The sequence below is a fragment of the Tachysurus fulvidraco genome, chromosome 7 (genome assembly GCF_022655615.1).
Source record: "Tachysurus fulvidraco isolate hzauxx_2018 chromosome 7, HZAU_PFXX_2.0, whole genome shotgun sequence".
NCBI lineage: Eukaryota > Metazoa > Chordata > Actinopteri > Siluriformes > Bagridae > Tachysurus > Tachysurus fulvidraco.
The window spans coordinates 7377861-7405266 of NC_062524.1; the positions used below are offsets into that span (position 1 = coordinate 7377861).

Below are 27406 nucleotides of genomic sequence, written 5' to 3' on the forward strand. Positions count from 1 at the left end.
AATAAATAAAAATGAATAAAAATACTGTTTAAAAATGTGCCCCATTTTTAATTTCATACTTACTTAGTTCATACTTTCATACTTAATTCGTATTTAGACATCTTTTTATTTATTTAAATCCAGGGCAACGTTTTAGCAAATCGTACGGCTAAACTACAAATAGTACAAATTTAAAGAAGTAGTATACTTTAGTAGTGTACTGTAGTCTATATTTATTCTTTTTTTTCTAATATTAGTTTAATTTTTAAAAAATCTCTATTTTATATAAAAAAGTACTATCTTTACTTTAAAGAGACCGATTAAAAAACAGATTTTTCTTTATACAATCAGAAAGAGTGGGTAAAATGCACAGTATGTAATCGCTCTCTGCATGTAGGCTACTGTGCCCGCAAGAAAGTATACAGACTATACTCTACAAATCTTTGCAATGTTTTGTCTTTAACTTGGATAGTCAGCTTGTATAATGTTATGTTTTTTTTTAACACACTCAAATAAAAAAAAAAGTTCATGAAACAAAATATAAACCTATATATATCTTGATTTTTTTACTATATTAATTCTCTATATTTCTCCTTATGTTTACCTTCTGTTCTATGTTTATGTTCTGTAAAGCTGCTTTGAGACAAAGCCCATTGTAAACAGCGCTATACAAATAAACTTGAATTGAATTGAACAAAAAAGAATGTCTCATATCGCCTATTTTCCCCATCAATAAAAAATTGTCTTGTGTGATGTCTTCCATTTTTTGTCTGCACTGTCTTTTGTAGTGCAGTCTTTTTTTTTTTTTCTTTTGTCCTGCACTGTTTGCACTGTCTGTCTTTCGTCCTGCACGGTCTTGTTTGTCTTTTGTCCTTTTTGTCTTCTCCTGCCTGCACTGTCATTTGTGTCTTGTCCTGCATTGTTTGCACCAGGTTGCACAGACGCACTTTATGTATCTAGGAGTACTTACTAAGTCCTTATAGCTCTGTCTTTGTTTTATGTAGCACCCTGATCCTGCAGAAACATTCGTTTCACTGTGTACTGCAACAGCTATATATGGTTGAAATGACAATAAAAGCTTCTTGACTTGACCAAGGGTTCTGAACTTGTACTCACGCCAACAAAAACGAGTTCTAAAGTTGTAGGAAACATTTTAATTACGATTATTACGACTTGAATGATCTCGGGGTGATTTGGGTGAGTTCGTTGGCGGAACGTTTAACACAGCACAGTGTTCTATCCGGAATGTTATTCCGCTTACACAGAGTTGAACTAGCGCGCAGCTTCATTACTGATTTGACAGAAATAGAAACTCTGCAGATATAAACGGTGTGATGGAGGATTTAGTGGAAACAAGGTCTCGGCTCTGTGAGCAATTTGCAACCGTCACTGGGTCGGACAGCCCTGTGGCTCAGTGCTACCTCGCTGAAAACGACTGGGATTTGGAGGTAGGGATGAATTTATGGTGACTCTCAAACGCCTTAGTAACCGCTACCTTAGTGACCTACATAGTATGCATGTTGTCATGACTACCGCACACTACCAAGTGCACTTGTTTTCTAAAATGAAGCCATTTGAAATGAAGCCTGGTGTTATTTTGGATTATAGCTACTATAGGCCTTGTTACAATGCCATACACTTTTATTTATTTATTCCTGTGTTTAGAGAGCTTTGAACTCTTTCTTCGAAGCGGATATGGAGTCGGTTTTTGACGTCGAGGACAAAGATGCGGAAAATAAAAGACCTTTGTGTAAAGAGACAGACAGAGATGCTCCAGAGTCAAAAAGGAAGATGAACTCAAAACTCACAGAATGGTAAATGTCCATGTTGGTTTAAATATTAAAGGAAAAGTCTAACCTTAAACACTTTTTATAAATATATTGAAATATTCCTGAGATGTTCAGCCATTTTTACAGATAACTTAATTGTCTGTGTTGTGGATCATTTTATTTATTTTTTATTTATTTATTTATTTATTTATTATTGTCTGAATAACAAATGATAACAAAATGCAATGCCATATTATTAAAATTTTAGAACAGTAACATAAAATCAATGTAAAAAAAAAGAAAAAGAAATTTACATCCAACAAAACAATCCAGCATTCAGCAAAACAATTAACAATTAATTAACATCCAGCAAAACAATTAACAATTAATTTACATCCAGAAAAATAATTAACACAGTGAAGAGGAATTAACGGCTTTGTAAAAGTCCATAGTTTTGACAGCTTTTCGGCTTGTAAGTCGATTCTGTTTTCATTTCCAGCTTAAAATGAAAAATGTTTGGTTTCTTTCCAGACCAATTACATTTATGGTTATGAAACTTTCCAACTAAAATAAACAGATTTAAAATGAAAATGACATTTCGCAGTTTACTTTTGTCATTAAAAAACATATTTTTTCTATATATTAAATTTTGTCCCCCAGGGTGTTAGTTGTGTGACAGTGACATCAAAAGGGGACATTTTTGCTAGTGCAGTTAGCTGACAGCTAGCTTACTCTCTATCCTAAAAAGTGGGGATGTGGTGGCTCAAGTGGTTAAGGTGTTGGACTACTGCTCGGAAGGTCCTGAGTTCAAATCTCAGGGCCACCAAGCTGTCACTGCTGGGCCCCTGAGTAAGGCCCTTAACCCTGAATTGCTCAGCTGTATAAATGTGATAAATCTAAGTCGCTCTGGATAAGAGCGTCTGCTGAACACCGTAAATGTAAAAGTATCCAAGATTAGAAATAATGTCCCCTAAAGTGTAGTATAAGTGTAATATATTTTGCTACCCACTCAAATATGTGCATATTTTTTCTTCTCAAAAGTAGGTGAGTTAGGTGAGCCGAAGTAGTATTTTGTTCATTTCAATTTGTTATGCAACAGAATGAATTCTTGAATCTGATGGTGGGTCAGGTGGTGAGCATCATATTCATGTAACTGCAGGGCTCTTCTCTTTTGACATGCTAGTATCGACTTGACTGAGGACGAGCCTGCTTGCTCTAATTCCAAAAACAGTTTGGAGGACGAAGATGACCGCAAGCTCTCGCTCATCTCCTGGAATGTAGATGGATTAGATACGCTGAACCTCAAGGAACGAGCCAGAGGCTTGTGCTCTTATCTGGCACTGTGAGTGCTACTGAGTGAATCTCAAGCTTACTATTAAATGCAGAGCACTCATCTCTAATATAAATGATAATATATTATCAATATATCTATATCTTTAGTGATGCAAAAGAGGGGGTTTTGGGGTTTCCTTTCATTTTTACTTCCATTGACATGTCTATTTTTACCACAGTTAACTGTTTATTTACAATTAAAGCGTGCTGATTTATTTTGTACTGTATTGCCACAGATACACACCAGATGTGGTATTCCTACAAGAGCTCATCCCTCAGTACCTTCAATATCTTAAGAAGCGAGCAGTCACCTATCATATTGTTGAAGGTATCTACGGCAATACGGTTTCCTGATGCGAGACATTTGAAGTACCTTTCTAAACGTTCGTTTTATTCACATTTAAGGAAACGAAGAAGGATACTTCACTGCCATGATGCTGAAAAAGTCCAGAGTAAAACTACAAAGTAGTACAATAATTCCTTACCCAACAACACAGATGATGAGAAATCTGTTGTGTGCCAAAGTTAGTGACAGAACATGACATTCAGGTATTAAACAGTTAAGAGTATGAAATGCATGAACTGTCTCCTGTAACCTACAGGTAACATTTTTAGGTCAGGAGCTCAGCTTGATGACCTCACACTTGGAGAGTTGTAAAGATCAGGCTGCAGAGAGGATGAAGCAGCTGAAGGTCGTGCTGCAGAATATAAAGGAGGAGCCAGATAACATGACAGTCATATTTGGAGGGGACACCAATCTTCGAGACTCTGAGGTAATGTTAGGAGCAGGGCAGGATGTCGTCTGTCTGTTTTGGTAAAAATACGAGTTAATTGTTGCAATGTTAATTTTATTTAATTGTCTCATTGTCTCATCATTTTTTTTAAGTATGCATTCAAAAAAAAGGAAAAAAGACAAAATGTGTGCATAATAACAGCAAAAAATGACCCAGAGGCTCTTGAAGTTTCTTTTGCGTTTTGAAATCACAGCATTCCATTAGCGATTATTTCCCATTGAAGCACATACCTAAGTGTTATATTTCATACAGTTAGTATAGCATTATTAAATAACCGCTTCAGATTTTCTTACCACAGTATATAGTAGTATATAGTATACACTAATTGTCTGTGTGTGTGTGTGTGTATAGGTAGCACAAGTGGGTGGTCTGCCTCCTGGTGTGATTGATGTGTGGGAGGAGCTCGGCAAACAGGAGCACTGCAGATACACATGGGACACTAAAATAAACAACAACAAAAGCGTATCATATATAAGCAGGTGTCGCTTTGACCGTATCTACCTGAGACCTGCCAAAACCGGGGCTAAAGTGAGTCCAGACCACATGGTGCTGGTCGGAATGGAGAAGCTGGACTGTGGTTACTACACCAGCGATCACTGGGGAATCTACTGCAGTTTTACCAGTTAAGCTTGGAGTGTATGATTCTATCTACCCACAGTTTTGGAACAAGTGTACATATTCTTAAGAGTTTATGAGCAAGAAGACAGAATGGATTATGATTTTCCAGTCAGCTTGAGCCGAAGCTAATGCATGAGGGTTTAATTCCAGTCTGACTGCTCGATTTTATCTGCTTTTGTAACAAAATAATTTTAAATGTCTATACACCTGCTTAAAATAAAACATCTGACCATCTAACATTAGTACTTGCTCCAGTTTAGCAGTCACACTACCTCTTTTATCTAGGTAATATATTGTACTTTATTCGAAGCCTAATGTTGGGAACAATGATGTTAACATCAGTATAAAATCAGTTATACAGATGTTACTTGATAACTGATGTTTTAAGTTTTGTGTATATGTTTGCATAAACAATAAACTGAATATCATCTCAGGGAGTTTTTCCTTGCTGCCGTCGCCTCCGGGTGGCTCATAGTGATAGGGACAGATATATAGTATCATAAAATTTAAATTAATATTTTTTAAAATTCATTTTAAACTTTTAATTGTATATGTTAATTAATTTTTATCCTTATTTTTTTCTGATTATATATTTATTTCTTTTTTCTCTCTTCTGTTTTCATGCTTCTGTAAATCTGCTTTGAGACAATGGGAACCGTTAAAAGCTCTATACAAATAAATTGAATCGATACAATGCAAGTGATAAAAGGAACTCGCTCGTTCTGCAAACAACTTTAAATACAACTAAAAAAAGATAACGAGGTTGTATATGAATACAAAAATGTATATGATTTTAGAATTATTAACAAGGTGATATGGTATAAAAGGAATAAAACACTTTGGGATGTACTAGGAAGATAACCAATGTTGATTTTCCAGCAAATTATTTTCACATCATTGTTTAACCAGTCATATCTTTTATTCCTTGTATTAATGACAGACTTCACAAATTTCAAAATATTGAGATTTATGTCCCTTTATATACCACATCCACTGTAATGACAATTTCATGGAACGTTATTTAACAGTTATTTAATAATGTTAATGAGTATGTGAACTTGTATTTGATTTAAAACTAGCAGAAAAGATGGACATTTTCTTTAATGTGGCATAATCAAATCGATTGTTCCACTAAAATAAAACAGCCTTACTGTAGGTGTGTGTGAGAGAAAAAGATAGCGCTGTTAACGAAGCGTAGGGGTGAAAACCTTAGCTTATTAATAAAAAATATTACATGGGGATTAATTACCAAATTTGTAATCACAGTGCCAATGTATAAAAATCTGATGGTTGGTATAGATATTTACACATTTTCTAAATCTGATGATAATAAGCCAAGTGAAATGAGTTACAAATGTCGATTCTATTAAAACTGGCTCTGCTAACCTTACTAATTTTTACTGCTTTTAGACAACATCTTTCCAACACACTACTAGACTCTGTGGTATACAGACTCACTCATTTTCTACCGCTTTATCCGAACTACCTCGGGTTACGGGGAGCCTGTGCCTATCTCAGGCGTCATTGGGCATCAAGGCAGGATACACCCTGGACGGAGTGCCAACCCATCGCAGGACACACACACACACACACACACACACACACACACTCATTTTATCCCCCCGACAGCATCTTTCCAATGCTGAGACTATATTAAGTTTTTATGCACCTTTCTAAATATTATACATTGAGAAGTCGCCAGCTGAGGGCATGGTGTTAGGAAGTACTGGGACAATTCTCTACCTGACCACTAGAAGGTGCCACTTGGTGCTGTTATGTCTTTTTCTACAGCTTGTTGACTATCATGTGTTTTCCCAAGTGTTTTGTTTCCTGTTTCATCACCTCTTCCATTACACCTAAAGTGTTGCACTATTTATGCCCACACTTTTGAGTCTGTCTTTGTCAAGTCATTGTTCAGTTTGGTATTTTGGGTCTTTATTATGTTTTTGCTTTCAGTGACGTCTTCATGGGCTAATTTGCATATTAAAATGTGTTACATAAAGGTGGTTTTTTAATACTTTGTTGTGGGAAAGCGGTTGGAAAAATGAGACTGTAACAAAAATTATATCAATAATTATTTATCAATAACTAAATAATTTTTTTTCAATTATTGGAAAAAAGCGAGTTCAAAAAATTAAACCACAAAAATACTTTGCATACAAATTCTTGCCCTTTTTATTTACATACTATTTTAAAGTAAGCATTCTAGGAATTCTTTGTTTATTTATTTTTAGCATGCACATTTACGATATGTATTGTTTTTAAATACGTAAATAGAAAATATTGTATTGCCTGTAAAAAGTAAAGCAAGCAAAATCCGTTCTCAGGTATACGTTTATGCAAACGTTTCTATAATTTTTGTTTTAGATTTTAAGGCTTTTTCACTTATTCTACTGTTATTTCTATTATTCTATTAAGACTATTAAGAGACAATGCTGTCCCTTAAACCAGAACTGGAGCAATAATGGAGCAGTCTGAGGATCAGTTACACAGTTTACTCAATTCACTTGGTGTTAAATGACTGAAACTGTGAAACTGTATATAAATAAACATGCATTATACTTGCAAGCCCTTATTCTCCAAATCAATCTAAAGTAAACAGTTTATGAAATTCAAGCAGCTGTGCAAAGCCAAGGACAGAGATAAGTATCACATCCCAGGAAATGAAAGCAAATAATTTAAAACCATTGCAACTTATTTATTAGTGTTTTTTCTATAACTGTACACGCATTCGGTGCGTTACTAGTGATCAGTGTGAGTTAGAGTGTGAATCTTTTCGTTATATTTGTTCTTGTATCTTAATCTCTAATGGATTTCTATCTGAATGTACTTTGGAATATACAACTCAGACAAGAGCCAATTAGGGTTATGACATGACTATCAGTACCAGTTATAATGTATTCTTGCGACTTGCGCTGATATCAGCTATTAAAAGTGGTTAAAGGATCTGTCTAGGTCCTATGTTCTATGTTGTTTCACACATATACATATAAGAACATATAAGAATCATGAAATTCTAAACTCTCTCATAGTTATCTTTTGATCACAAAACCAAATATTTTAGTCTACAGCAAAAGCAAATAGCCTGGCCATTCCAATAGTTTCAGAGATAACTTGCTGTTTACTTTATATGTAGTTTAAATATAGTTTGCGGTTTTTAAAATCAAACTTTTCCCTTTGAACTACATTTTCTGTTCATGAAATGTAAGTTCCTGCCAATAATCTTGGACATTGAGGTATCATGGAAATTGTCAAACTCGGTCAAACTCTGAATTGAACATTATATATAATATTTTTATGAAATTTCATCGTACTGAATTGAATTTCTCTCCCTTTTCAATTTTCAATTTCTATGACCTTACCTGCCAAATATATTAAAAATATATACACGTGAAGAACAAGCAAAGGGAAAAAATTTCCATCATGGTCTCATAATGTCATTCAAGCTGACATTATGAATAAGCCACTTGTTTGTTTTAGGATTAAGTTGAAGTTTAACCACAGAGACAAATAACTATACAAACTTAATAACAAAAACTGATCCTAATTTGACAACCTCTATTGTAGACATATAGTATATTATAAAAATATACAATGGCAACCACTTGTTATATGAGACATCTTTACTTATTTGTTGTGTAGTTTTTTGGTATGTGTTTTATTCATACTCTTTAATAAGCATGATACAGTAAACAGGACAATCGATGGCAATGAAAGGTTGTCTTGTGTAAATACTGCTCCCTTGCATAACAACACAACACTAACCAGATTGCAGTCGTGTTCTTCTCCTCCTTATCTCTGTGCACTTTCAGATAAGACATACATGCTGAGCAGACATACAGTTAACTCTGGAAATCTCACTGTGTAATCGGTCAGCCTGGGAATCAGTAACTAAACTGGATTTGTCAGATTCTACTTACTTGTTTTCTTTCCAGTGAACATAGACTAAATTTAAATAGAGCTAGAATGGTATATCAACTCTATAATCCTATTTGACATTTCACAGCAGTTGCATTTTAGTTGAGCAAATTCATATAGGAAAAGAATTTAAGTCATTAGAATAACAATAGCTTTTAGACAGTTGTAGTGTATGGAAATACAGGGCATGCTGTAAACGAAGCAGAAAGCAACCAAATCGAAACTGATTACTTTCAAAGAACAGCATGCTGTGATGTGCTTTATTCCTCTTACATCACAGCAATTCTATTTTCACAATGTTTTTTTTTTCTGTTTATAGTTAGATTTAAACAGTGGAATGTCCATAAAGAGAGTTGGTTTCTGTTATCGCTTACATTATAGCAAGGCTAAACTCTTACCCTGCTCACCAGCCTCTTTCTTCTCTCTCTCTTTTTTTTTTTTTGAGGTTAATAAAGACCTCAAGTGCCACTTCTCTGAAAAATAAAAAAGTGCTCTGCACACGAAGGAAAATTTACTATTAGTATAGCTAACAATACACACAATGCAAAATTAAGCTTTTAATTTCAGTATCTGTTCTTGCTCTTGGGATTTGCTGGGATTTTAGTGGGTGTCCTCACATGAACTGCTTGCTTCTGGTCCTTCCACAATTTTAAAGTCAGGACATTGACTTGGCCATTCCAAAACATTATCTTTGTTCCTCTTTAATCATTCTTTGGTACACAGACTTGAGTGCTTGTGATCATTGTCTTGTACAGTATGACCCTTTTTTCCCCCCAGAGATTCAGTTCATGGACAGATGTCCTGCTGTTTTTCTTTAGAATTCACTGGTATAATTCGGAATTCATTCTTCCATCAATGATGGTAAGCTCCTGGCCCAGATGCAGCAATACAGGCCCAAAACATGAAACTACCACCACCATGTTTCACAGACGGTATAATTATGTCTTATGTTGGAATTCAATATTTTCCTTTCTCCTCATTTTAAAACAAAAAAGTTTTATTTTGGTCTCATTCCACCACAAATTATATTTGCAATAGTCTTCTGGCTTGTCCATATGATCTTAAAATTCATGGACATCAATGATCTTTTTGGAGAGTAATGACTTTCTCCTTGTGACTCTGCCTTGCACACCGAGTTTGTTCATTATTTACCTGATGGCAGACTCATGAACATTAACCAAAGTGAAAGAGGCCTTTAGTTGCCTTTAGAGGACCTGTATTCCTTTCTGACCCAACAGACTATTACATGTCTTGCTTTTGGAGTGATGTTTGTTAGTTGACCCCTTCTGGGAATGTAACAATGGTCTTAAATTTCCTCCATTTGTGTAGAATCTATATGAGACTATGAGTCCAAACTCTTAAGACAGGATTTTGTAACCTTTTCCAGCCTGATGAGCAACAATAACTCTTTTTTTTTCAAGTTCTCAGAAATCTCCCTCGTTTTTGCCATGATCCCCTTCCAAAAACACACATCATAAACAGCAGACTTTGATATATCTGTTCTTTAAATAAAATTGAATGTCATCTCATTGACTGAGATCAGATTGACTTTACTTTTACGATGACATACTTTTGTCTCTCACAGATATATAATACTAGAATATTCTCACTCATTTTCTACCGCTTATCCGAACTACCTCGGGTCACGGGGAGCCTGTGCCTATCTCAGGCGTCATGGGGCATCAAGGCAGGATACACCCTGGACAGAGTGCCAACCCATCACAGGGCACACACACTACGGACAATTTTTTCCAGAGATGCCAATCAACCTACCATGCAGGTCTTTGGACCGGGGGAGGAAACCGGAGTTCCCGGAGGAAACCCCCGAGGCACGGGGAGAACATGCAAACTCCAGGCACACACAAGGCGGAGGCGGGAATCGAACCCCGACCCTGGAGGTGTGAGGTGAATGTGCTAACCAACTAAGCCACCGTGGCAACCACGCAATATTTTCCTGAATAAAAAAATTACCAAGAATAACATATTTGTCTGATCTGTTTGGGTTCACTTTGTCTGCTTATATATATATATGTACCCCATACACATCCCTGTGAGGGAGTAGTTTACTAATATATATATACACTAGAATATGGTCATTATAATACATGCAAAATTTGCCTTCTAGTGAACTGCCATCAGTGATTACAGAAAAGGTATCAGCAATCGATATTTTTTTTTTTACATTATTCCATCTTACCTATTTATCTTAAAATGAATCAGTCTTAAACCAACTGATTTATATCAGACATTTTTATTTCTTAAATAAACACAGACCAAGTGTGATACAGCGATAAATATCTGTTTACACACTGTAAGACTCTGTTTTACAAAATACAGTGAAATTGATAAATGCACTTGATTCATGGGGGCAGAGGTTTCATAACGGTCCCTGATTTGTACTTATCTGAGATCACATGTGCACTGGGTTTCTGGTGTGCTGTAACCGTAGGTGCAATCTCAGATAAAGACTCACCAAGAACCATATTTCATCCCCATGTCAGATTTCGTCTGTTGCATAATTACGTCAGAAATATCGGTTAAACAAACTGTGAGTAAATCCCATTTGCCCATTCAGTATTTTTTATACTTGCTTTTTTTTTTTGCATTCAACATCTGTTTTTTCATGTATGTGGAGTATGATCATGCCAGAGGCTAGTCTCATGTCCTGTCATAGGCAGCAAGAGGTACAAGGCAGGCTGACATCATAACACAAGACCAGGAATGTTGCATTTCTCTACCTAAATCAAAGATGTTTCTGCTTCCAGTTATTGCTAAGTTTATCAAATGAAGGGAACATTCCTACTTCAAAACTTATCCGGACAGAAATCTCGTCGAGGAATGTTTTCCGTGTGCCATTTCATACAACATGCGAGTGTGAAAACCGACGTAACAAACTGTTATAAAAGTTGGTAGGTCTATTTATCTTAGCCATTTATATTTATGAGACTGTAAAGATAAGTGTAGAACTTGACATGGAATTTTTGAGCCCTTATCAGCATGGGAGTCTAAGCAGCAGCAACAAATGGGAATTTGGATGTTTTTTTAAAGAAAAAAAAAAAAAAAAAAAAAAAAAAAAAAAAAGAGGATGGATGGATTTCAAAATGACCAACCGTTCGCAAACCTGTCGATCGTTAGGTTAGAAGTAAAGATGATTCCAGATATACAGTATACGAAAACCAAACAGTCCGTTGATCACACTGGACAGTGATTATATCAGATAATAGCTGAAAGCATGTCATGTGTGAACAAATCAGTAGCCTGGGTACCAGGGATGAGCAGGTTTTGCATCTGGGATATTAATTTTAAATTGTAGTTGCAGGGAGAACGAGTAGGTTCAACAACCGGAAGAAAAACATATTTCCTAATTTTTTCAATTAATGAGCATTATTGTAAATATACAGCTTTTTGTTAAGCGACACCTCGGTATGTAAATTGAGCTAATTGTTACGAATTTCACCTGATGAGAAAGATCTGGTTGTCAGTAAAATAATTTTGTCAGACCATGTACAAGGAAACAGTTAAATCCAGTTGAAGGCTGCTATATAAATACGTGCGGAGAAAAACAAAGACGCTAACATTTAAAGCATTTGGAAGACGCCCTTATGCAGAGTGTCTGCCAAATAGCTAAAAGGCTAAGCAGACAGTATGTTTACTTGTGGGGAGAAGAAAGAACCAAAATGTTCGCCAATGTGCTACATTAAAACGTTGATATATATAAGGAAAATTATCATATACCCGTGGATTTCACTTATTCGTTATGCACTTTAATAAGTAACCAGCATGGAATATGTTATTAGCATACATGGTTTTGGAGAACCAGACTGTGAGGATTTTAGAACGGAAATGAAACCTATTCATCTCTTTTTGCATAAACATATTTAAAAGTAAGCCATACTCATGTTTTTGTCATTTATTATAACTATTATTTGTACATTGTTAGTAGTGGCTTGCTGCTGATCATATGGCTTTTAAAGTCTTCAGAAAACACAACAAAATAAAAGCATTGACTTCATTCCAACTAAAGGAACTGCACGCAATAGTGTTGATGTTAGGAATGTGACATTTAAAGACTGCAAAAAAAACAAAACAAAAAAAAAAAACAAAGTCAAACCAGAGCTGTTTCTTTTCCCTGAACAGTGAGACTGTTCCCTAATTTTAAACTTGATATCCTCAGGAAAATAACAGCCTCCTGGTTTGTTCATGTTGTGGGAATTATGACCGCGAGGACTAATTGACCCATGAGATCTCTGGGGTAGGAGGAACACCGTGCTCAGAGCGCTAAGCTCATTAAGACAAAACCGAGGGCTAGTTTAAACAGCTCAGATGAAGTCAGGGAACATTCTGGAGGCGTTTGTGTCTAAAAACATCTACGCATCAGTTTTGATAAGGTTAGCCAGTCCTTCTTGGTGGTCTTGGAAAGAAGTTTGGATACTGTGGAAGATTTATGCAGATGTTTCACAAAATTAAATAATTAACCTCATGTTCACACTAGCAAATGACTCATCACTTGTATCGCTTGCAGTTTCTCTCTTGTTAGTGTGAAGCTATTTGATATATTTTTTAAAGATGTATAACCGACATCTCATTACACAAGATATACACTTCGTACACTTTTGTTCAAGTGTATTATGTAAGTTGGGGTACTGCGTCATTGCGTACTAGAAGTTTAATGATCTAACTGATCTCTAATCCTTCTTTCCAATCTTGTTGGATTTCTTCATTATGTCTCCGGATACATTAATAAGAGGTCGTAAATGCTTCTTATTGTGGATATACGTAGAGATTGAATGGACACCTGCTTCATCACTTGTGAGTGTGAAATTAGTGTTAGTTTTAAAGTGCTGCTCGACCTCACCAAAAAATAATTCCTGCATTTATAATATTTATCCCCAGGCAATAATTATATAATCTTAAAATATTCATTAATACTACATTAATTGTAATAATATTATTAATTATCCCTCAAACTTAAATAAGGAAAATATTTGATTATGGGGAATTGCTTCTCTTTGTTTTATGATGTTTATAATTTACCTGAAATATTAACAGTGACAGCTTAAGACAGGTATTGCACACAATAAATAAATGTTATGGAAATTGGCTCCAAATTAAAAGGCAAAGTTGATAAAAAAAAAATAATAATAATAAATGCACACAAAAAAGGTTTACAGCAGCCCTATAGTAACACATTTGGTTAAATAGGATAAAAAAAAACAAAAAAAAAAACACAAAACCAAACAGAAAGAAAATAAATGCTCACCAGCCTGTCCAAGTGGCCTTACGAGAGACTGAACGCAGATAAAATCCCGCTGCTCGGTTTCATCATTCTGCACTTGATGGATCTTGGCAAGACACCGATACCCTGCTGGGAAATTTGCCTTCCTTTCCATCTGTTGCTAGCAGAAGTGAAGAAGCGCGAATGTAATCCCGGGGTTGGCGTAAAGCAACCGTTTCCTAGCCAGGTGGTATGTCTTCGGTAATAATAATAACAATAAACATCATGATTCTGAAAAGCACCAAAAGCAAATGTATAACATTTCTAAAAGCATATGACAATATATAGCATTTACACCAGCAGCTGTCTCTTTACTGCACAATACTGTAGTGTTCGCTCTAAATCACATGCTCGACACCTGCTCTAGATATATAAAAATTCTAATTTAAATCCGTACTCTATAAAAAAATAATCATTTCAAAACAAAAGTCCCAAAAGAAACTATTAGGCTCTATTCAAACTTTGTCCTGCAGTACAAAATACTGGCTTCCTTTCACACGTCGGAGAGAATTTCCAACGTCTTCCCGGATCACACACCAGCACTGAACCCGAACGGACGTTTCTCTGGCCTCGGATGCCGTCTTCATCATCTTTAGCCTGATCGTTTTCTGTCAGGACCACGGCACAAAAAAAAGGCTGTGGTATTATACGTCGAACCAGGATAAATGTCACTGTGAAGCGTCAGACGATGTTAATCCCTCCGCACGCCGCGGTCCGCTTGCTGCAGTAGGTGGAGCCGCCATGGTTCGACACGCTGCCGTTCATATGTGATGTTTTCATCTCCATTTGGCAGGCTGCGATAGCGGCGTTCAGCTCCAACTGCGCTCGGTGCACGACGTAAAACATCAGCCCTATGCTGATAAAGATCTGAGGAAGATAAACAGATAAGCTCTGTTAAAGTACAGTATTCTTGTGGTTTTCATTTTAGTCAACAGACAAACTTTGTATAGCCACAGTATAGATTGTAATATTTAAAATGACCGGGTACAGATTAATGGTTATACAGCATTCTGTATTACACCTCAGTGCTGTTAAAGTATCGATTCTGATTGGTCGGAAGGTTGATTCATGGAAGTATGGTTGATTCGGTTCTGGAAGTAGTTATGACTAAAATAAAAACACAGGTTTATATTAACATGCTCATTCAAATACATCATTTCTATAGTAACAACTCATTCAAAGGGACTTGTACGGCAGGCCTAAGCTGATATTTATTTAGTATTAAGTGTCTGCTGTGTCAGTGTTTTAGAACATTAAGTTTTTCCTGACACAGCATGAAGGACTTTGTGGTTGTATTTTTTTTTTTTTATAACAAGATAAGCTTCGATTTTTGTTCTGATAAAGGAAAAAAACAAAGAGAGAGAGAGAGAGACTGGTAATTGTGTCCCTGTTTATAGCTATTATAATGTAAGTGCTATGAGGTAAATCTGATGGGATATTAAATGTAACTATACATTAATGGTAACTGTGTTGTGTGACAGAAGAGTGTCAGCAAGAATCAAAAGGAAAGGTGTACAAGACAGTAGTGAGAGCATCTCTGCTGTATGGGTTAGAGACTGTAGCAGTGAGGAAAAGACATGAGACAGAGATAGAGGTAGCAGAGATGATGTTGAGGTTCTCTTTAGGAGTGACGAGGATGGACAGGATTAGGAACGAGCACATCAGAGGGACAGCTCAGGCTGGCAGTTTTAGGGACAAGGTCAGATGCCCCCTTTCCACGGAGGCATTTTTTTGAGTGCTGGTTTGGAGCCAGAGCCTAATTTAGAACCAGTTCTTTCTTTTTCGACAGCTAATGCACCGGCTCTGAACCAGGAAAAGTGGTTCTTAAGTAGCATGAAAACGTTGCTGGTCTAGACTGTAGGTGGGGCTGTGGGCGGGGCTACCATTAGCACCTTTGATAATTTACCTTAAGTATACTAATGTTTAATACACTTTTACTTTACCGCGATATGATACATTATCAGCACACATGATAGTAGGTAGCTACATGCTAAGGCTAACGTTTTTCTTCTGTGTTAATGATAAAATAATGTTATGTATTTTCTCGATTACAACCTCCGTTTATACAAATTACATGTACACGTTGGATTTGCCGCGTTTGGATGCTAATGTAGGTTCACAAAGCCATGAGCATTAACAGGAAAGCAACATCCGCCGTTGTTGATGATGTGTTTGCCGCTGCTGCGCTAACGTTGCTGGGACACGTGACATGTGCATCCAAAAGTGTGGTCCTGATCATTGTTGCATAACAAAAGACTGTTGTTTACATCAGACATGTTTAATAGCAGTAAGTCAAGCTTAGTAGACTTTTCTCAGACACGAGATTACGACGTGTGTGATTAAAATCTTTAAAAACACCCAAAACAACTGTCTAATCCTCACACAATGTAAACCCCTGACAAGTTCAAATCATGCCCTTTAATCCTCTGAGTATTAGTCACTGCACTCCAGCTGACTCTATGGGGGATGGAAGAACTGACAAACACTGCAATTTCCTTACTTGCAGACTGAACACAAAGTATCCGCTGACGCTCTGCTCGGCTATGACGTCCTCTATGGTGCGCAGCGTGGTGCCCAGGTAGGAGTTGAGGAGCTGGGTGGGCAGAAGACCCACTGATGAAGCCACTAGGTAGTCTGGCAAGGATACGTCTGTGATCTAAATGCAGAGAGAATCACAACACTTTTGAGAACATACAATTTAAACACGTTGCGAGACCAGGAATACTGACAAATCTAACAGAAAATCTGAAATACTAATGCCTGTTAGTGTCACCCAGAGGAGCATGTACATTTCAATAAAGTAAATGGTGCTGTTATGTTATGGCAGTACACCCAAAGGCTTTAATTCCTCAAATACTTCAGTAATCCACCAACGATCACAGATGAACAACTGTAAAAAGCTGTTATAAAAAAAAATCTTCTGACCAATATCAAGAATTCAGCATGTCCATGCAAATTAGGAAACAAATAGAGTGTATTGTTTTTTTATTTCCATGTACTGGTACTGATAATCTGTTAAATAAAATAAAGGAAAAACCTTAAAAATGAATCTGTAGGATTTTCAAGATAGACTGAGAAAAAAAAGGATTAAAAACGGAAACAAATTCATGCCGACAAATATCAGGAAATTTTAAAAACAGGTTTCGTTATAGAGATGTCGTGCAACTGCTATAAAACTAAGTCTGTTGGTTTCAGATTAGTGTACCCTGCTGTATTCATGTCACTGCTAATCTCTTAATTTACACGTCTTCAGTTATGTGTACAGTGACTGTGCTGGGCCTGATAGAAAGCTGTATACTTACTCCTGTGAAAACATCTACTCTAGTTTCAATAAGACAAACCCCACAATACAATGTGTTATATCTAAAAATCTCACAATGAGGTCCCCTGTATGCAGTGTGCATAGTGTTGTGCTGTGTTGCCAACATAAAACAGTGTATTGTGTTTCAGGGGAAAACTCGTGACACGCTGAAATGTAGACGTCAACAAAAACTGCTTAGTTAGGAGCAGACGCAACACAACTCCAGTATAATCTCACTTGATGTGCAATCATATACAAGGTTGTTGGCTTCTTCCTATGTAAATATATAGATGTAATACAAAACCAACACTATTAATAATCCTATAAAGGTCAATAAGCGGTGTTTTCACAAGTTTGTTATACGCCCTTTTCAAATTCTGGTAAAAACTTTGAAGTGAGTGTGTGTGTTTTTTTCTTCAAATTGAACTCATGAAGCGCTCATACTTTATTGCTAGCTTCGACGTTGGGCCGATTGTCTGCTTGTTAGCTTTCAGAATCAAGTATTAAAGTAAATGCAGTACATCTATATTGTATAGATGATCTCGCGAACATCCAATTGTAATAAAGAAAAATCAGATATTGTTGGATTTAGTGGTTCTCTAAGAGTTATCCAGAAAGCAGGTGCAAAAAGTCAGTGATTTTTATTTCGTTAGTCTGAGCAGATTTTTGGATTGAATGTTCATTAAAGTTCATTTGTTTAAAACAAACCTCAACAATAATAATTACCAGAAAAAACAATTAGCCTATAAATGATGGTAATAACATGAAAAGCTTTATATCCAGAATGTTACTGAAAACGTTAATCAGTTATCATTAAGATTAATATCTGACTAGTCCGAATATGCTAATTTACCGTTACATTTAAATGTGACTAAAAAAAAAAAACCCCTGACATTTAATATTTTATTTCTCCTATGTACGTTTACAAAAAGCTAACTGCTCGACTTTTTGTTGTTGTTGTTGGTGGCAGATGCCTTCAGGAAAAGCACTGCTATTTTAGCCCTCTGAGGGATCATTGAACAAAATCCACTTGTGCTAATAAAGTATTGAAACAAGCGTGAAAATGGAGACTGTAAGAAGATATTGTTACGCACAACATGGGATTACAGCCAGTTCCCGAGCTATATAAATATATTTATAATATAAATCCTATATTTAAACCTATTAAGCAGGTCAAAGTCGATCACAAGCTCTAATACTATTCATATTGATGCGGAGATTCACAAAAACATCAAATATGATATGATTCTCATACACTGATGCTTAGAATAATGTGTTTAAAATGGTCCATACCTGATAGTTAGCTGTTAGCTATTAGCTAACTATTATAGCCTAGCAAAAATGGTTTATTTATTAGCTATAAATATTTACCGTGTCTGCTACTGGACCACTAGCTGATGACACTTGACATAAATTTTAACTATCCAGGGAAAATAACGAAACAATTTTTGAGTAATAACCAATGAATTTGATATTATACTGTAGTGTACAGGAGGGTAGTAAGAAATTTTTAGCTTAATTCTGAGAATTAGCTAGCCAGTGGCGTGCTCAGTGAAGGAAGCATTTCGCAAAACCAACATGAATTGACTTTGTATTTAAAATTGTTTTTTTAACCAGCTGCTGTTCTAAATCTGAGCATCTTACAACTCATCACTAAACTAATCAAACATTTATAGAACTCACCTTTTTTTCAACATCAAAAATTTGTTAAAATAAATAAATAAATAAAATACATGGACAATTTTACAAATTTACTTTCTAACTTTCAATTAAACCGCTTAATGAAAATGCTAATTTAGCCAGTGTGTACAAATTCTCCTGGGCTTTTTTCTGTTTTCCTGTTCCTTCGGTGATATAGTGTTTACGATAAAGCTAAGGGAAATTAATGTATCCCTGTAGAATTATCCTCATTATTGTGTTGAAAAGGCAAAGAGAGATTGGAAGCTTCGGTTTTCCATTATAGCTACAACCACAATTTAAAACTGTTTTAAAATCTTAACAGTGGCCTAACTTCTATTTTATATACCAAAATAGTTCACGTTATAAATGGTGGGTGGCTTCAAATAGTCCCGGCATCCAATTCTTGACCTGAACTGTACCGATCTAGACACATACTATAGATATAGGACGCAACAAGCTTGACCAACTTAAGCTAAAACTTAAGTAATGGTTGTTGATGTGCTGGTTCGAGTATTTTAGAAACTGCTTTTTGTTTTTCATACCAAATCAGTTTAATCAAAGACAACAGCATTAGTGAGCTCCGAGGATTTAAAACGCCTTGTTGATCAGATAGGACAGAGGACTACGAGTAGATTGGCTTGGGCTGAGACGAAGGCTACGCTGACTACTCTAATAAGCTTCTCAGGTCAAACACTGAGGCAGCTGGGGTCAAAAGATGATACCAGGTCAGCTAAGATGATGAATCTGAGGCTACAGTGTGCACAGGATCAAAAACTGAACGTCTGAATACTGTGGGGGGGAAAAATTCAGATGTACTAAAAATTGTTTTTTTTTTTTTACTAGTTACTACCGTGATAAAAATGCTATGCTATTATGCTATTGCAATACCACGTTGACACTGTTCTCTCGGTCTCGGATCAGTGGGGCAGATGTTTAGAACTTATTTGCAGAGAATTATACATTTCTAATCTGCAAAATTAAAACAGCTGATGAGAGATTATTGCACATTTTGAATTCTTAACATAATCTGATAATGTAAAGAATATCAGCCCTTTGTCACTTTCTACCTCCCTAGGGTGCACCATAATTGGATTGTACTCCCTACACTGTGTACCACATCCAGCACATACTGTACCATATGATTCAGACACTGCTTCATTGAACAAAATGGTTTAGTATTCATCACTCTGTTTACTCAAAACCTGAAATACCTGCTTCACAACAGCACAAGATATTACAAAAACCTTTAATCATCATGTACACATTTAGTACTACATGCTGTTTTTTTAGGGCCATTTTTATTTATTCTTTTTAAAATTACGTCACCCTTTTTTCAACCTTACATCTATTCTTTCTTTTAATGCCAGAGTTGAAAAGAATCCTAGAAGGCAGAGAGAGAGGCAGAAAGAAAAAAAAAAGTCAACAAAAACCCTTTTGTCAGCTGGCAGGTAAGACGGCTGTGTCTATTATAGGAGATAAACACATTGCACCTCGATAAAGTTAGAAGGAAAATAAAAGTCAGAAAAAGGAAATGCTAACAGTAAATATATCTCATGTACAATGTCTGAATTGTGTTTTGATGGTTGTGTGACTCATGTTTCAGCCACAAGATAAAAAAACCCGACCATAACCATAAAAAAAACCCATAAAATGATATGCTAGATTTCACCCTTGCTATACTTTACCTCACAAACCATGTGAAACTGGTTAGTCTGGTGTCAATTTTCCAGACCATAACTGAATATAAAATGCATTATTTAAAGAGATGTTTAACTTGATGGCTCAACACCTGTACTTAAAGTCTGACCGTTTTAAAACTTGGACTTACTGCTCCCTATGTGCCTCAAATACACTTCCTGCGAGGTCCAGATTATTATAAAAATCTAACTGGATCCCTGCTGGACTGTGTCAAGATTCTCTATAATTCCATATGAACATATATAAATCAGCAACCACAAACACTATTCTTTCCCATACATACAGTACACAGGCCTTGCAGCTTTCCTATACACATCTCCCGGTCAAAAATGTTCAAGTAAAGAATAATTTTCAGTGTCCTGATGTGTCACATGCCAACGATTACAATTTTTTTATTTCATTTCATATAATTTGTTTGTCGTCACATGTAACAGAGTATTTCCATGAGACTGGATCAAGACTGGTTGTTGGGGCATTCCTTAAAACTACTATAAACAGTTGCTCTATATATATGCACACAGTCATATGCAAAAGTGTAGGACCCCCTTAAAATTTCCATGATTTTCATTTATAAATATTTGGATCAACAAATTTTGATCCATCAAATAACTGAAGGACATTAATATTTCAGTAGTGAAATGAGGTTTGTTGGATTAATAGAAAATGTGCAATATGCATCAAAACCAAATTAGACGGGTGCATAAATAAAGGCACCCTTGCCATTTTGTTGATTTGAATACCTGTAACTATTTAGCACTGTTTTATATATATATATATATATATATATATATATATATATATATATATATATATATATATATGACCCATATGACCAGCATTATAATATATATATATATAGCAAATTATATCTTTTTTTCCCCCCAGTAAGATAAGCTGTGTTAAGAGAAATACAGTACTTCATGACAAAGGAGAATGTATTCTGTGGGGTATAACTTACAAAACTTACAATGTGCACCCAAAACTCCTTCCATGATTGTGACAGCAAACTTAATGCTGGTCATATGGGTGTTAAGTAACAAGCCATGGTTTTAACCTCATCACCATCATATCCGCCGTACAAGTTCCTGTGAACGGGTTATTCACGTCAAGTCAAGAAGCTTTTATTGTTATTTCAACCATATATAGCTGTTGCAGTACACAGTGAAATGAGACGTTCCTCCAGGATCATGGTACTACATAGAACAAAGACAGGGCTAAGGACATGTACAGTAAGTAGTCTTAACCACATAAAGTGCAACTGTGCAACCTGGTGCAAACAGTGCAGGACAAGACAAACAAGACAGACAAGACAGTGCAGGACAAAAGACAGTGTAGACAAAAAGTTACAAGACAATACAAAAAGTACAAAAAATACAATACACAAAAGACAATAAACAGTACCGACAGACCAGTGTATATATTGTATGTGAATACTGAATGTTCAAACAATATTTCGTGCAGTAACATTAGAATGAACACAATTTCTTAGCAGCAGGTCCTTGGGATAATACTGTACATAGAATTGTGCAAAAAACTGCAAATGACAGATATTGTATAGTATGTGGAAAATGGCTGAGATATTGTACAATATGTGCAAAACCGGCTGAAATGTTGGACAGTTTGTGCAAAAACAGCAGAGAAGTACTATATATTTATAAAGTAGTATATATGGGCACGTTCACACTGCAAGCCTTAATGCTCAATTCGGATATTTTGCTCAGATCTGATTTTTTTGTTTGGCTGTTCACATTACCTTTTAAAAATGTAGCCTATATCAGAGATAACTGTTTGCTGTTTCGAACTGACCCGCATGCGCAAACGAAAAATAACGTCACACGCAGCACGCCGTTGCGCTAAAACGTTGGCGAGGTTATGGAGGTTTTCTTTCAAAATGTTTGTGTAATGGCAGCCGTAACATTAATAGTTTTGCCTGAATTGAAGTATCTCCCCATATACTAATTAGGTCTAACACCTCACTCTCCCTCTACTGACTTGCTCCATCACTGCTCTCCATTTTGTAGGCGTAGTCACGTTCGTTACTCGCCGGCGCATAATTGTGACGAATGTCGATGTAGATTGACGTAAAAGTCGCAAATTGACGTAAAAAAAAAAAAAAAAAATCAGATTTGGGTCTGATTCAGGACCACATATGGAAGTGGTCTAAATCTGTAGTGTTCACACTACTCCTGAAGAAGTCTGACCTGGTCACTTGACCCCAAAAAAAAAAATCAGATTTGGGCCACTTTTACCTGCAGTGTGAACGTGGCCTAAAAGTATTATAGAAACACTTAAATATTAGGTTTACATTACTTTATCATTTGATCCACAACCAGAACTTCTGTCCGAGCTGCTCTTACAGACAAGTAATCCAACCTTGTCTGACTAATCAGATCAGAGATTCATGATAAAAATGAGTAATACAAAGACTGCTAACAATTCTATTCAATTTACAAAGCCAATAAATTCTTGTTCTACAATTGATTTTAATGTTTTGTTTTTTTTTTTAAAAAGAGATAGCGGTGCAAAATAAGGACAAACAATACAAAGACGAAAAATAGCTGACATCACCTCGTTAGCTTCCCCAAACAAGAATAGAGTCTAGACTATTATTACTATCTATTTATTACATATATACAGTACATTGACCCAAAGATGGCAGACCTGCAAACTCAGAAATGTTCATGTGCAGCATGTTCCTTTAAGGACCGTTTCTCGTATCTCGTTCTGCACAGTCGAGCAGCTAACGTGTGCACACAGATCTCTGCACCTTTATGACCTTGCTAAGCCTAACTGCTGCTTCTTGTGTCTCACGTGTCAGTTAATCAAAAATTAATAATGCAGGCTACACATCACACCAGGGAGTAAAATTACACAAAGTCCATCGCCATCATCCTACGTTTAGAACGATAACGGTGATCTTTATGGGTTTAATCAGATCATACCCAAGTCACATAAAGACCAGCGGTGTTTAATTAAACAGAGTCAGTAATGAAGACCTTAGCAAATATTAAACTAAGGCTAACTAATTAAAAAAAGGCTATAAATGTCAACAAATATCATCAGCTGACACAAAACATGCTGCTGTTGTCTTTGCTCTGACCTGAGCCTAGTGACGGGTGAATAAACAAGATGTAAGAGCAGCATATTTCAGACCAGTCTTCGCTCCTACATACCTACCCCGAGGCAGAGATCCAATGAACCGGTTTGAGAAGCATTAAATCACATCCTGTGGCATCACAGGTGAGAAGAAAAGCTGCATAATAAGCAGCCGGTTGATTGAGTTACCGTGTTCACCTGATATTTATAATAGGACAAATCAACTAAAATGCTTTTAAAAAAGAACTTAAAATGGGACAAAATTTGGCATATTATTGTAACCAAAGTGACTCGCAGAAGCTCTTGTTCAAGGTCCTGTCAGTGGCAGCTTGGAGGGATCAGGATTTGAACTTATAACCTGCTGATCAGAAGCACAGATTGTTGGTGCTGTGTTTCTTTTCTGCCTTGTTACCAATTTCATCAAAACAAAATGTCGCAAAGTATGCTAGAGTTTTTTTTTGCTTGTACAACCCAAGACTCAGACATTCAGAATCACAAACAGTAGGCCACATATAGAAACTATGATAACTTGCGAAGTCAAGTGAAAATGGATTACTTTAGGCCTTTTTTTTTTACTACAACCTTTTGTCCAATTATGTTGGCTTTGTAGAAGCCAACATTCTGTTATGCTACTGGAGTTATTTTTCTTAGCCAACTATTTATTAATTGCTACTCCTCCTAGCACTTTGAGCCACATGCACCACATACGGATGTGTTGTAGAACCTGGTCTGAAGTTTGTTGCTATTACTTTTCTAAGCGATCCGAGTTCCGGTACCGGGACTCAAAGTGGCCTTTTTTCCCCATAGACTCCCATTATAAATTTTGGAGGTTTATAACTCGGCAAGCTTTCGAACTATCTACACCAAACTCGGCCAGTTCCTTTAGGGTGATACTCTGAACAAAGGTTTTAAATTGGTGTACCGACTGGCCTTTCGGTTCTGCCGCAGCCCCGCCCCCAAAATATGCAAAATCAAAAAACTTTTTCCAACATGGACATGGGACATCAAAACACTCAGCACAATGAGAACGGCCTCACCTGTATTCTGGTCACGTCACGTCATGTGGAAAAAAAATAAATTAGCACAACATGGAAATGTGACATATCAAAACACTCAGCCCAATGTGGGGAACTTCCTCAAGAGTATTCGGATGACATCACATGCTCGTCTCAGATTACCTCTAAATGTTTTGCCACCCTAGCTTTCTGTCCACTTGCCTCCAAAAGAAACACTGACCCTTATGTCCACTCGCCTTCAAAAAGCACCAGCCTTTGCAAATACTTTGTCAAAGCCAACATCAAAGTTTGTTGCGACGAACTTTACAAATCTAGTTCAAATCTAAAATTGATCAAATAACAACATTACGTACTTTTTATCCAGCCGTTCAGTGTCTTACACTTTAAGACTGTTTGTTACAGAGAACCTACAAAAGCACAGAAAACATCATAACGATACATCGTTCTTTGTTAAATAAAATTATCCTAATCTGTTTAATAGGTTTCGACGATGTGGAGTATCCATCCTTAAATTCCCTGTGATGGCACTGTTACTATAGAAACAATATCATATCATAAGGAACACATCAATATGAAGATGTGATCTGAATGCAAGTTGGGAAAACCTTAAATATCATGATTGTTATAGTTTTCTCTCATGCAAGATATTTCACTTCTCCTTTTGGATTAAACTGTGGGCTTACAGATTTCCCTACTCCTTTTTCATATTTGCCTTCTTTGGCAGCATCTAATGATTTACAAATATATCATGAATATTATGAGCACAAAGAGTATAAATTCAGGGTATAGGTTTGCACTTGGTGTAATACGTGGCTTATGAAAGGGGTTTAAATCGCAGACAACATTTAGATGATATTATAATGACATGCTAACTTAATATTCTTGACCTAATACATTACTGCTTTTATGGTAACGATGACTGATATGCCATAAAATATAAAAAAAAATATAATACACTCACACCAAAAAAAAAAGTTATCTATGAAATCGTTCATACGTTTTTTTTTTTGTAAGGAGACATTTATTTACCATTTTTGGAAGGAGTCTCCAGTGTCATCACTTTGAAACTAAGTTCTACACCAAATGAAAGCCTTTCATTCAGAGGACTTTGTACCTTCTGCGTTCTCTGTAACATAATTGTGGACTTACTGGGAAATAATCATCTCCTGTTTGGTGACAGGTAATCAGGCTAAGTTGCTGTTTGTTGAATAAATTATTAGCACAACACGCCCTGTTTACACGGTTATTATTTAATGGTTGTGCCACATCTATAAACATAGCTATAACAGATTACAGGGTGTCATCCGTTCTAATTACACTTCAGGGTGCATCACATGATTTTTTTTTGCACTTGCAAGACCATGCAATGAAAAACTGCTCTGGTTTGGTTTTTTGAGCAAAACCATTAAGCCAAGTGAGTGGTGTTTAGGAGGTGTTATTTCTTAGTATGCAGGATATTACAGCACTTTACTATACATATATATTTTCTCTTGGTTGCTGTAGGTTTTTCCAGATAACTCACCGAAAACACAGCATTCTGGAGGCCGAATGGGATGGGGGTCAGTCTGGCCAGAGCCACCACCTTGAGTCCGCTGCCTCCTTCGACTACACGGATAACAGCACTGAGCTGCTCGTTGTTCCCGACGCGGTTCAGCACCCAGCCGGACAGCAGCCGCCTGCACGCCACATGCGCAAGCGAGGTACCGATCAGCACTCCCACCATCACCAGGCCCACCCCGGGCACGAATCCGTACAGGTAACCTGCTGCCACGTTGAGGACCATGTATCCCCATCCGCAGGGGAACGACACTGTAATGAGACACACGATGAACAGCATTGCGCCCATGAGGCCATCCAAGCTCTCCACCCAGAGCAGTGCGTCTTTAAGGTACCGGCGCACAAGCGTGACCGAGAAGAAACACGCGGCGGTCAGGACGCACGCCACCAGCGCGCTCTTGAAGCAACAGGTCGCAATGCAGCACGGATTCCTCAAGTCTGAAGGCTCTCCGGTGCCCAACGCCTCCATATCCACCCTGCACGCAGCGCCTCGCTCTTCAAACGCGCTGCAGATCAGCAGGTCCATTTTCTCGCAGTCCACCGAATCCGGCGGCCGCTGCATCCACCGGTTCAGCTGGACGTGTCCTTTCCCCGCCGCGTGCTTCACCGATTTGAGCAGAAGACTCCACATAATCGCGGTGTTGAGAAAAGTGAAGGTTTACAGTGGCTTCAACAAATGATAACGATGATAATAATAATAATAATAATAATAATAATAATAAATCAACGCAGCCTGGAACCTCAGCACGACCTGCTCAGGATCTGCACATCCACGGGTTTGGGTTCATTCCCACTTCACAAGGACTCAGTAATAAACGCCATAACGTGACGTGACGCGCCGCAGCTCCTTCTGTCTCCACCACGTCCACCATGTTTACATATAAACCATCAATGCAAACTCCGATCCGATGTGTTCTGGAACCAGAACCCTGGGTTTAATCCATCACGCTGCGGAATAATAAAAAAAAAATTAATCAGAGCAAATGTCCAACTTTCACCAAACCCCCCCCCGTTGCGCTGCGGCGCTCGGGTACAAAGTCCTGCTGCTGTGGTCCATCATTCCGCCTGAACTGTTAGCTGTCAGGGTAGAAACTCCTACAGAAACACACAGGAGGTAGAAGTGCTTAAACAAACACTGAACCTCACCGTCGCACACAAGGCGCATTGAAACGCTGTTGATACTGCTGTTAATGTACCACTGTTTATTTCCCAGAATGCCACGCACTGCAACCACGTGGTACAATCACGTGTCACTTTATATCGCGAGAACTGGTTCTCTCTCTCTCTCTCTCTCTCTCTCTCTCTCTCTCTCACACACACACACACACACACACACACACACACACACACACACACACACACACACACACACA

The 27406-nt window shown here is 37.0% G+C and overlaps 2 protein-coding genes across 4 annotated transcripts; one reads left to right on the forward strand and one right to left on the reverse strand.

The window, feature by feature from the left end:
• The first annotated feature begins 1204 nt into the window (after nt 1-1204).
• On the forward strand, nt 1205-4925 carry tdp2b (tyrosyl-DNA phosphodiesterase 2b). Its single transcript, XM_027133798.2, has 7 exons — nt 1205-1427; nt 1645-1793; nt 2932-3090; nt 3317-3408; nt 3486-3604; nt 3683-3853; nt 4226-4925. The coding sequence occupies exons 1-7, from the start codon at nt 1314-1316 to the stop codon at nt 4499-4501; spliced, it is 1080 nt and encodes a 359-aa protein (XP_026989599.2). The 5' UTR covers nt 1205-1313; the 3' UTR covers nt 4502-4925.
• On the reverse strand, nt 3749-27324 carry tmem64 (transmembrane protein 64). Of its 3 annotated transcripts, none has more exons than XR_003438599.2 (4): nt 25999-27246; nt 16186-16341; nt 13671-14552; nt 3749-3886 (listed from the first exon to the last, which is right to left on the reverse strand). XR_003438599.2 is itself a non-coding variant. In XM_027133799.2 (4 exons), the coding sequence occupies exons 2-4, from the start codon at nt 26662-26664 to the stop codon at nt 14367-14369; spliced, it is 1008 nt and encodes a 335-aa protein (XP_026989600.1). In that variant the 5' UTR covers nt 26665-26981; nt 27180-27324; the 3' UTR covers nt 10643-14366. The 3 variants fall into 3 exon arrangements, 2 of the variants coding, with proteins under 2 accessions (XP_026989600.1, XP_047672016.1); XM_027133799.2 differs by lacking the exon at nt 3749-3886 and having other exon boundaries at nt 10643-14552; nt 25999-26981; nt 27180-27324; XM_047816060.1 differs by lacking the exon at nt 3749-3886 and having other exon boundaries at nt 10643-14552.
• Between the last annotated feature and the right edge of the window lie 82 nt (nt 27325-27406).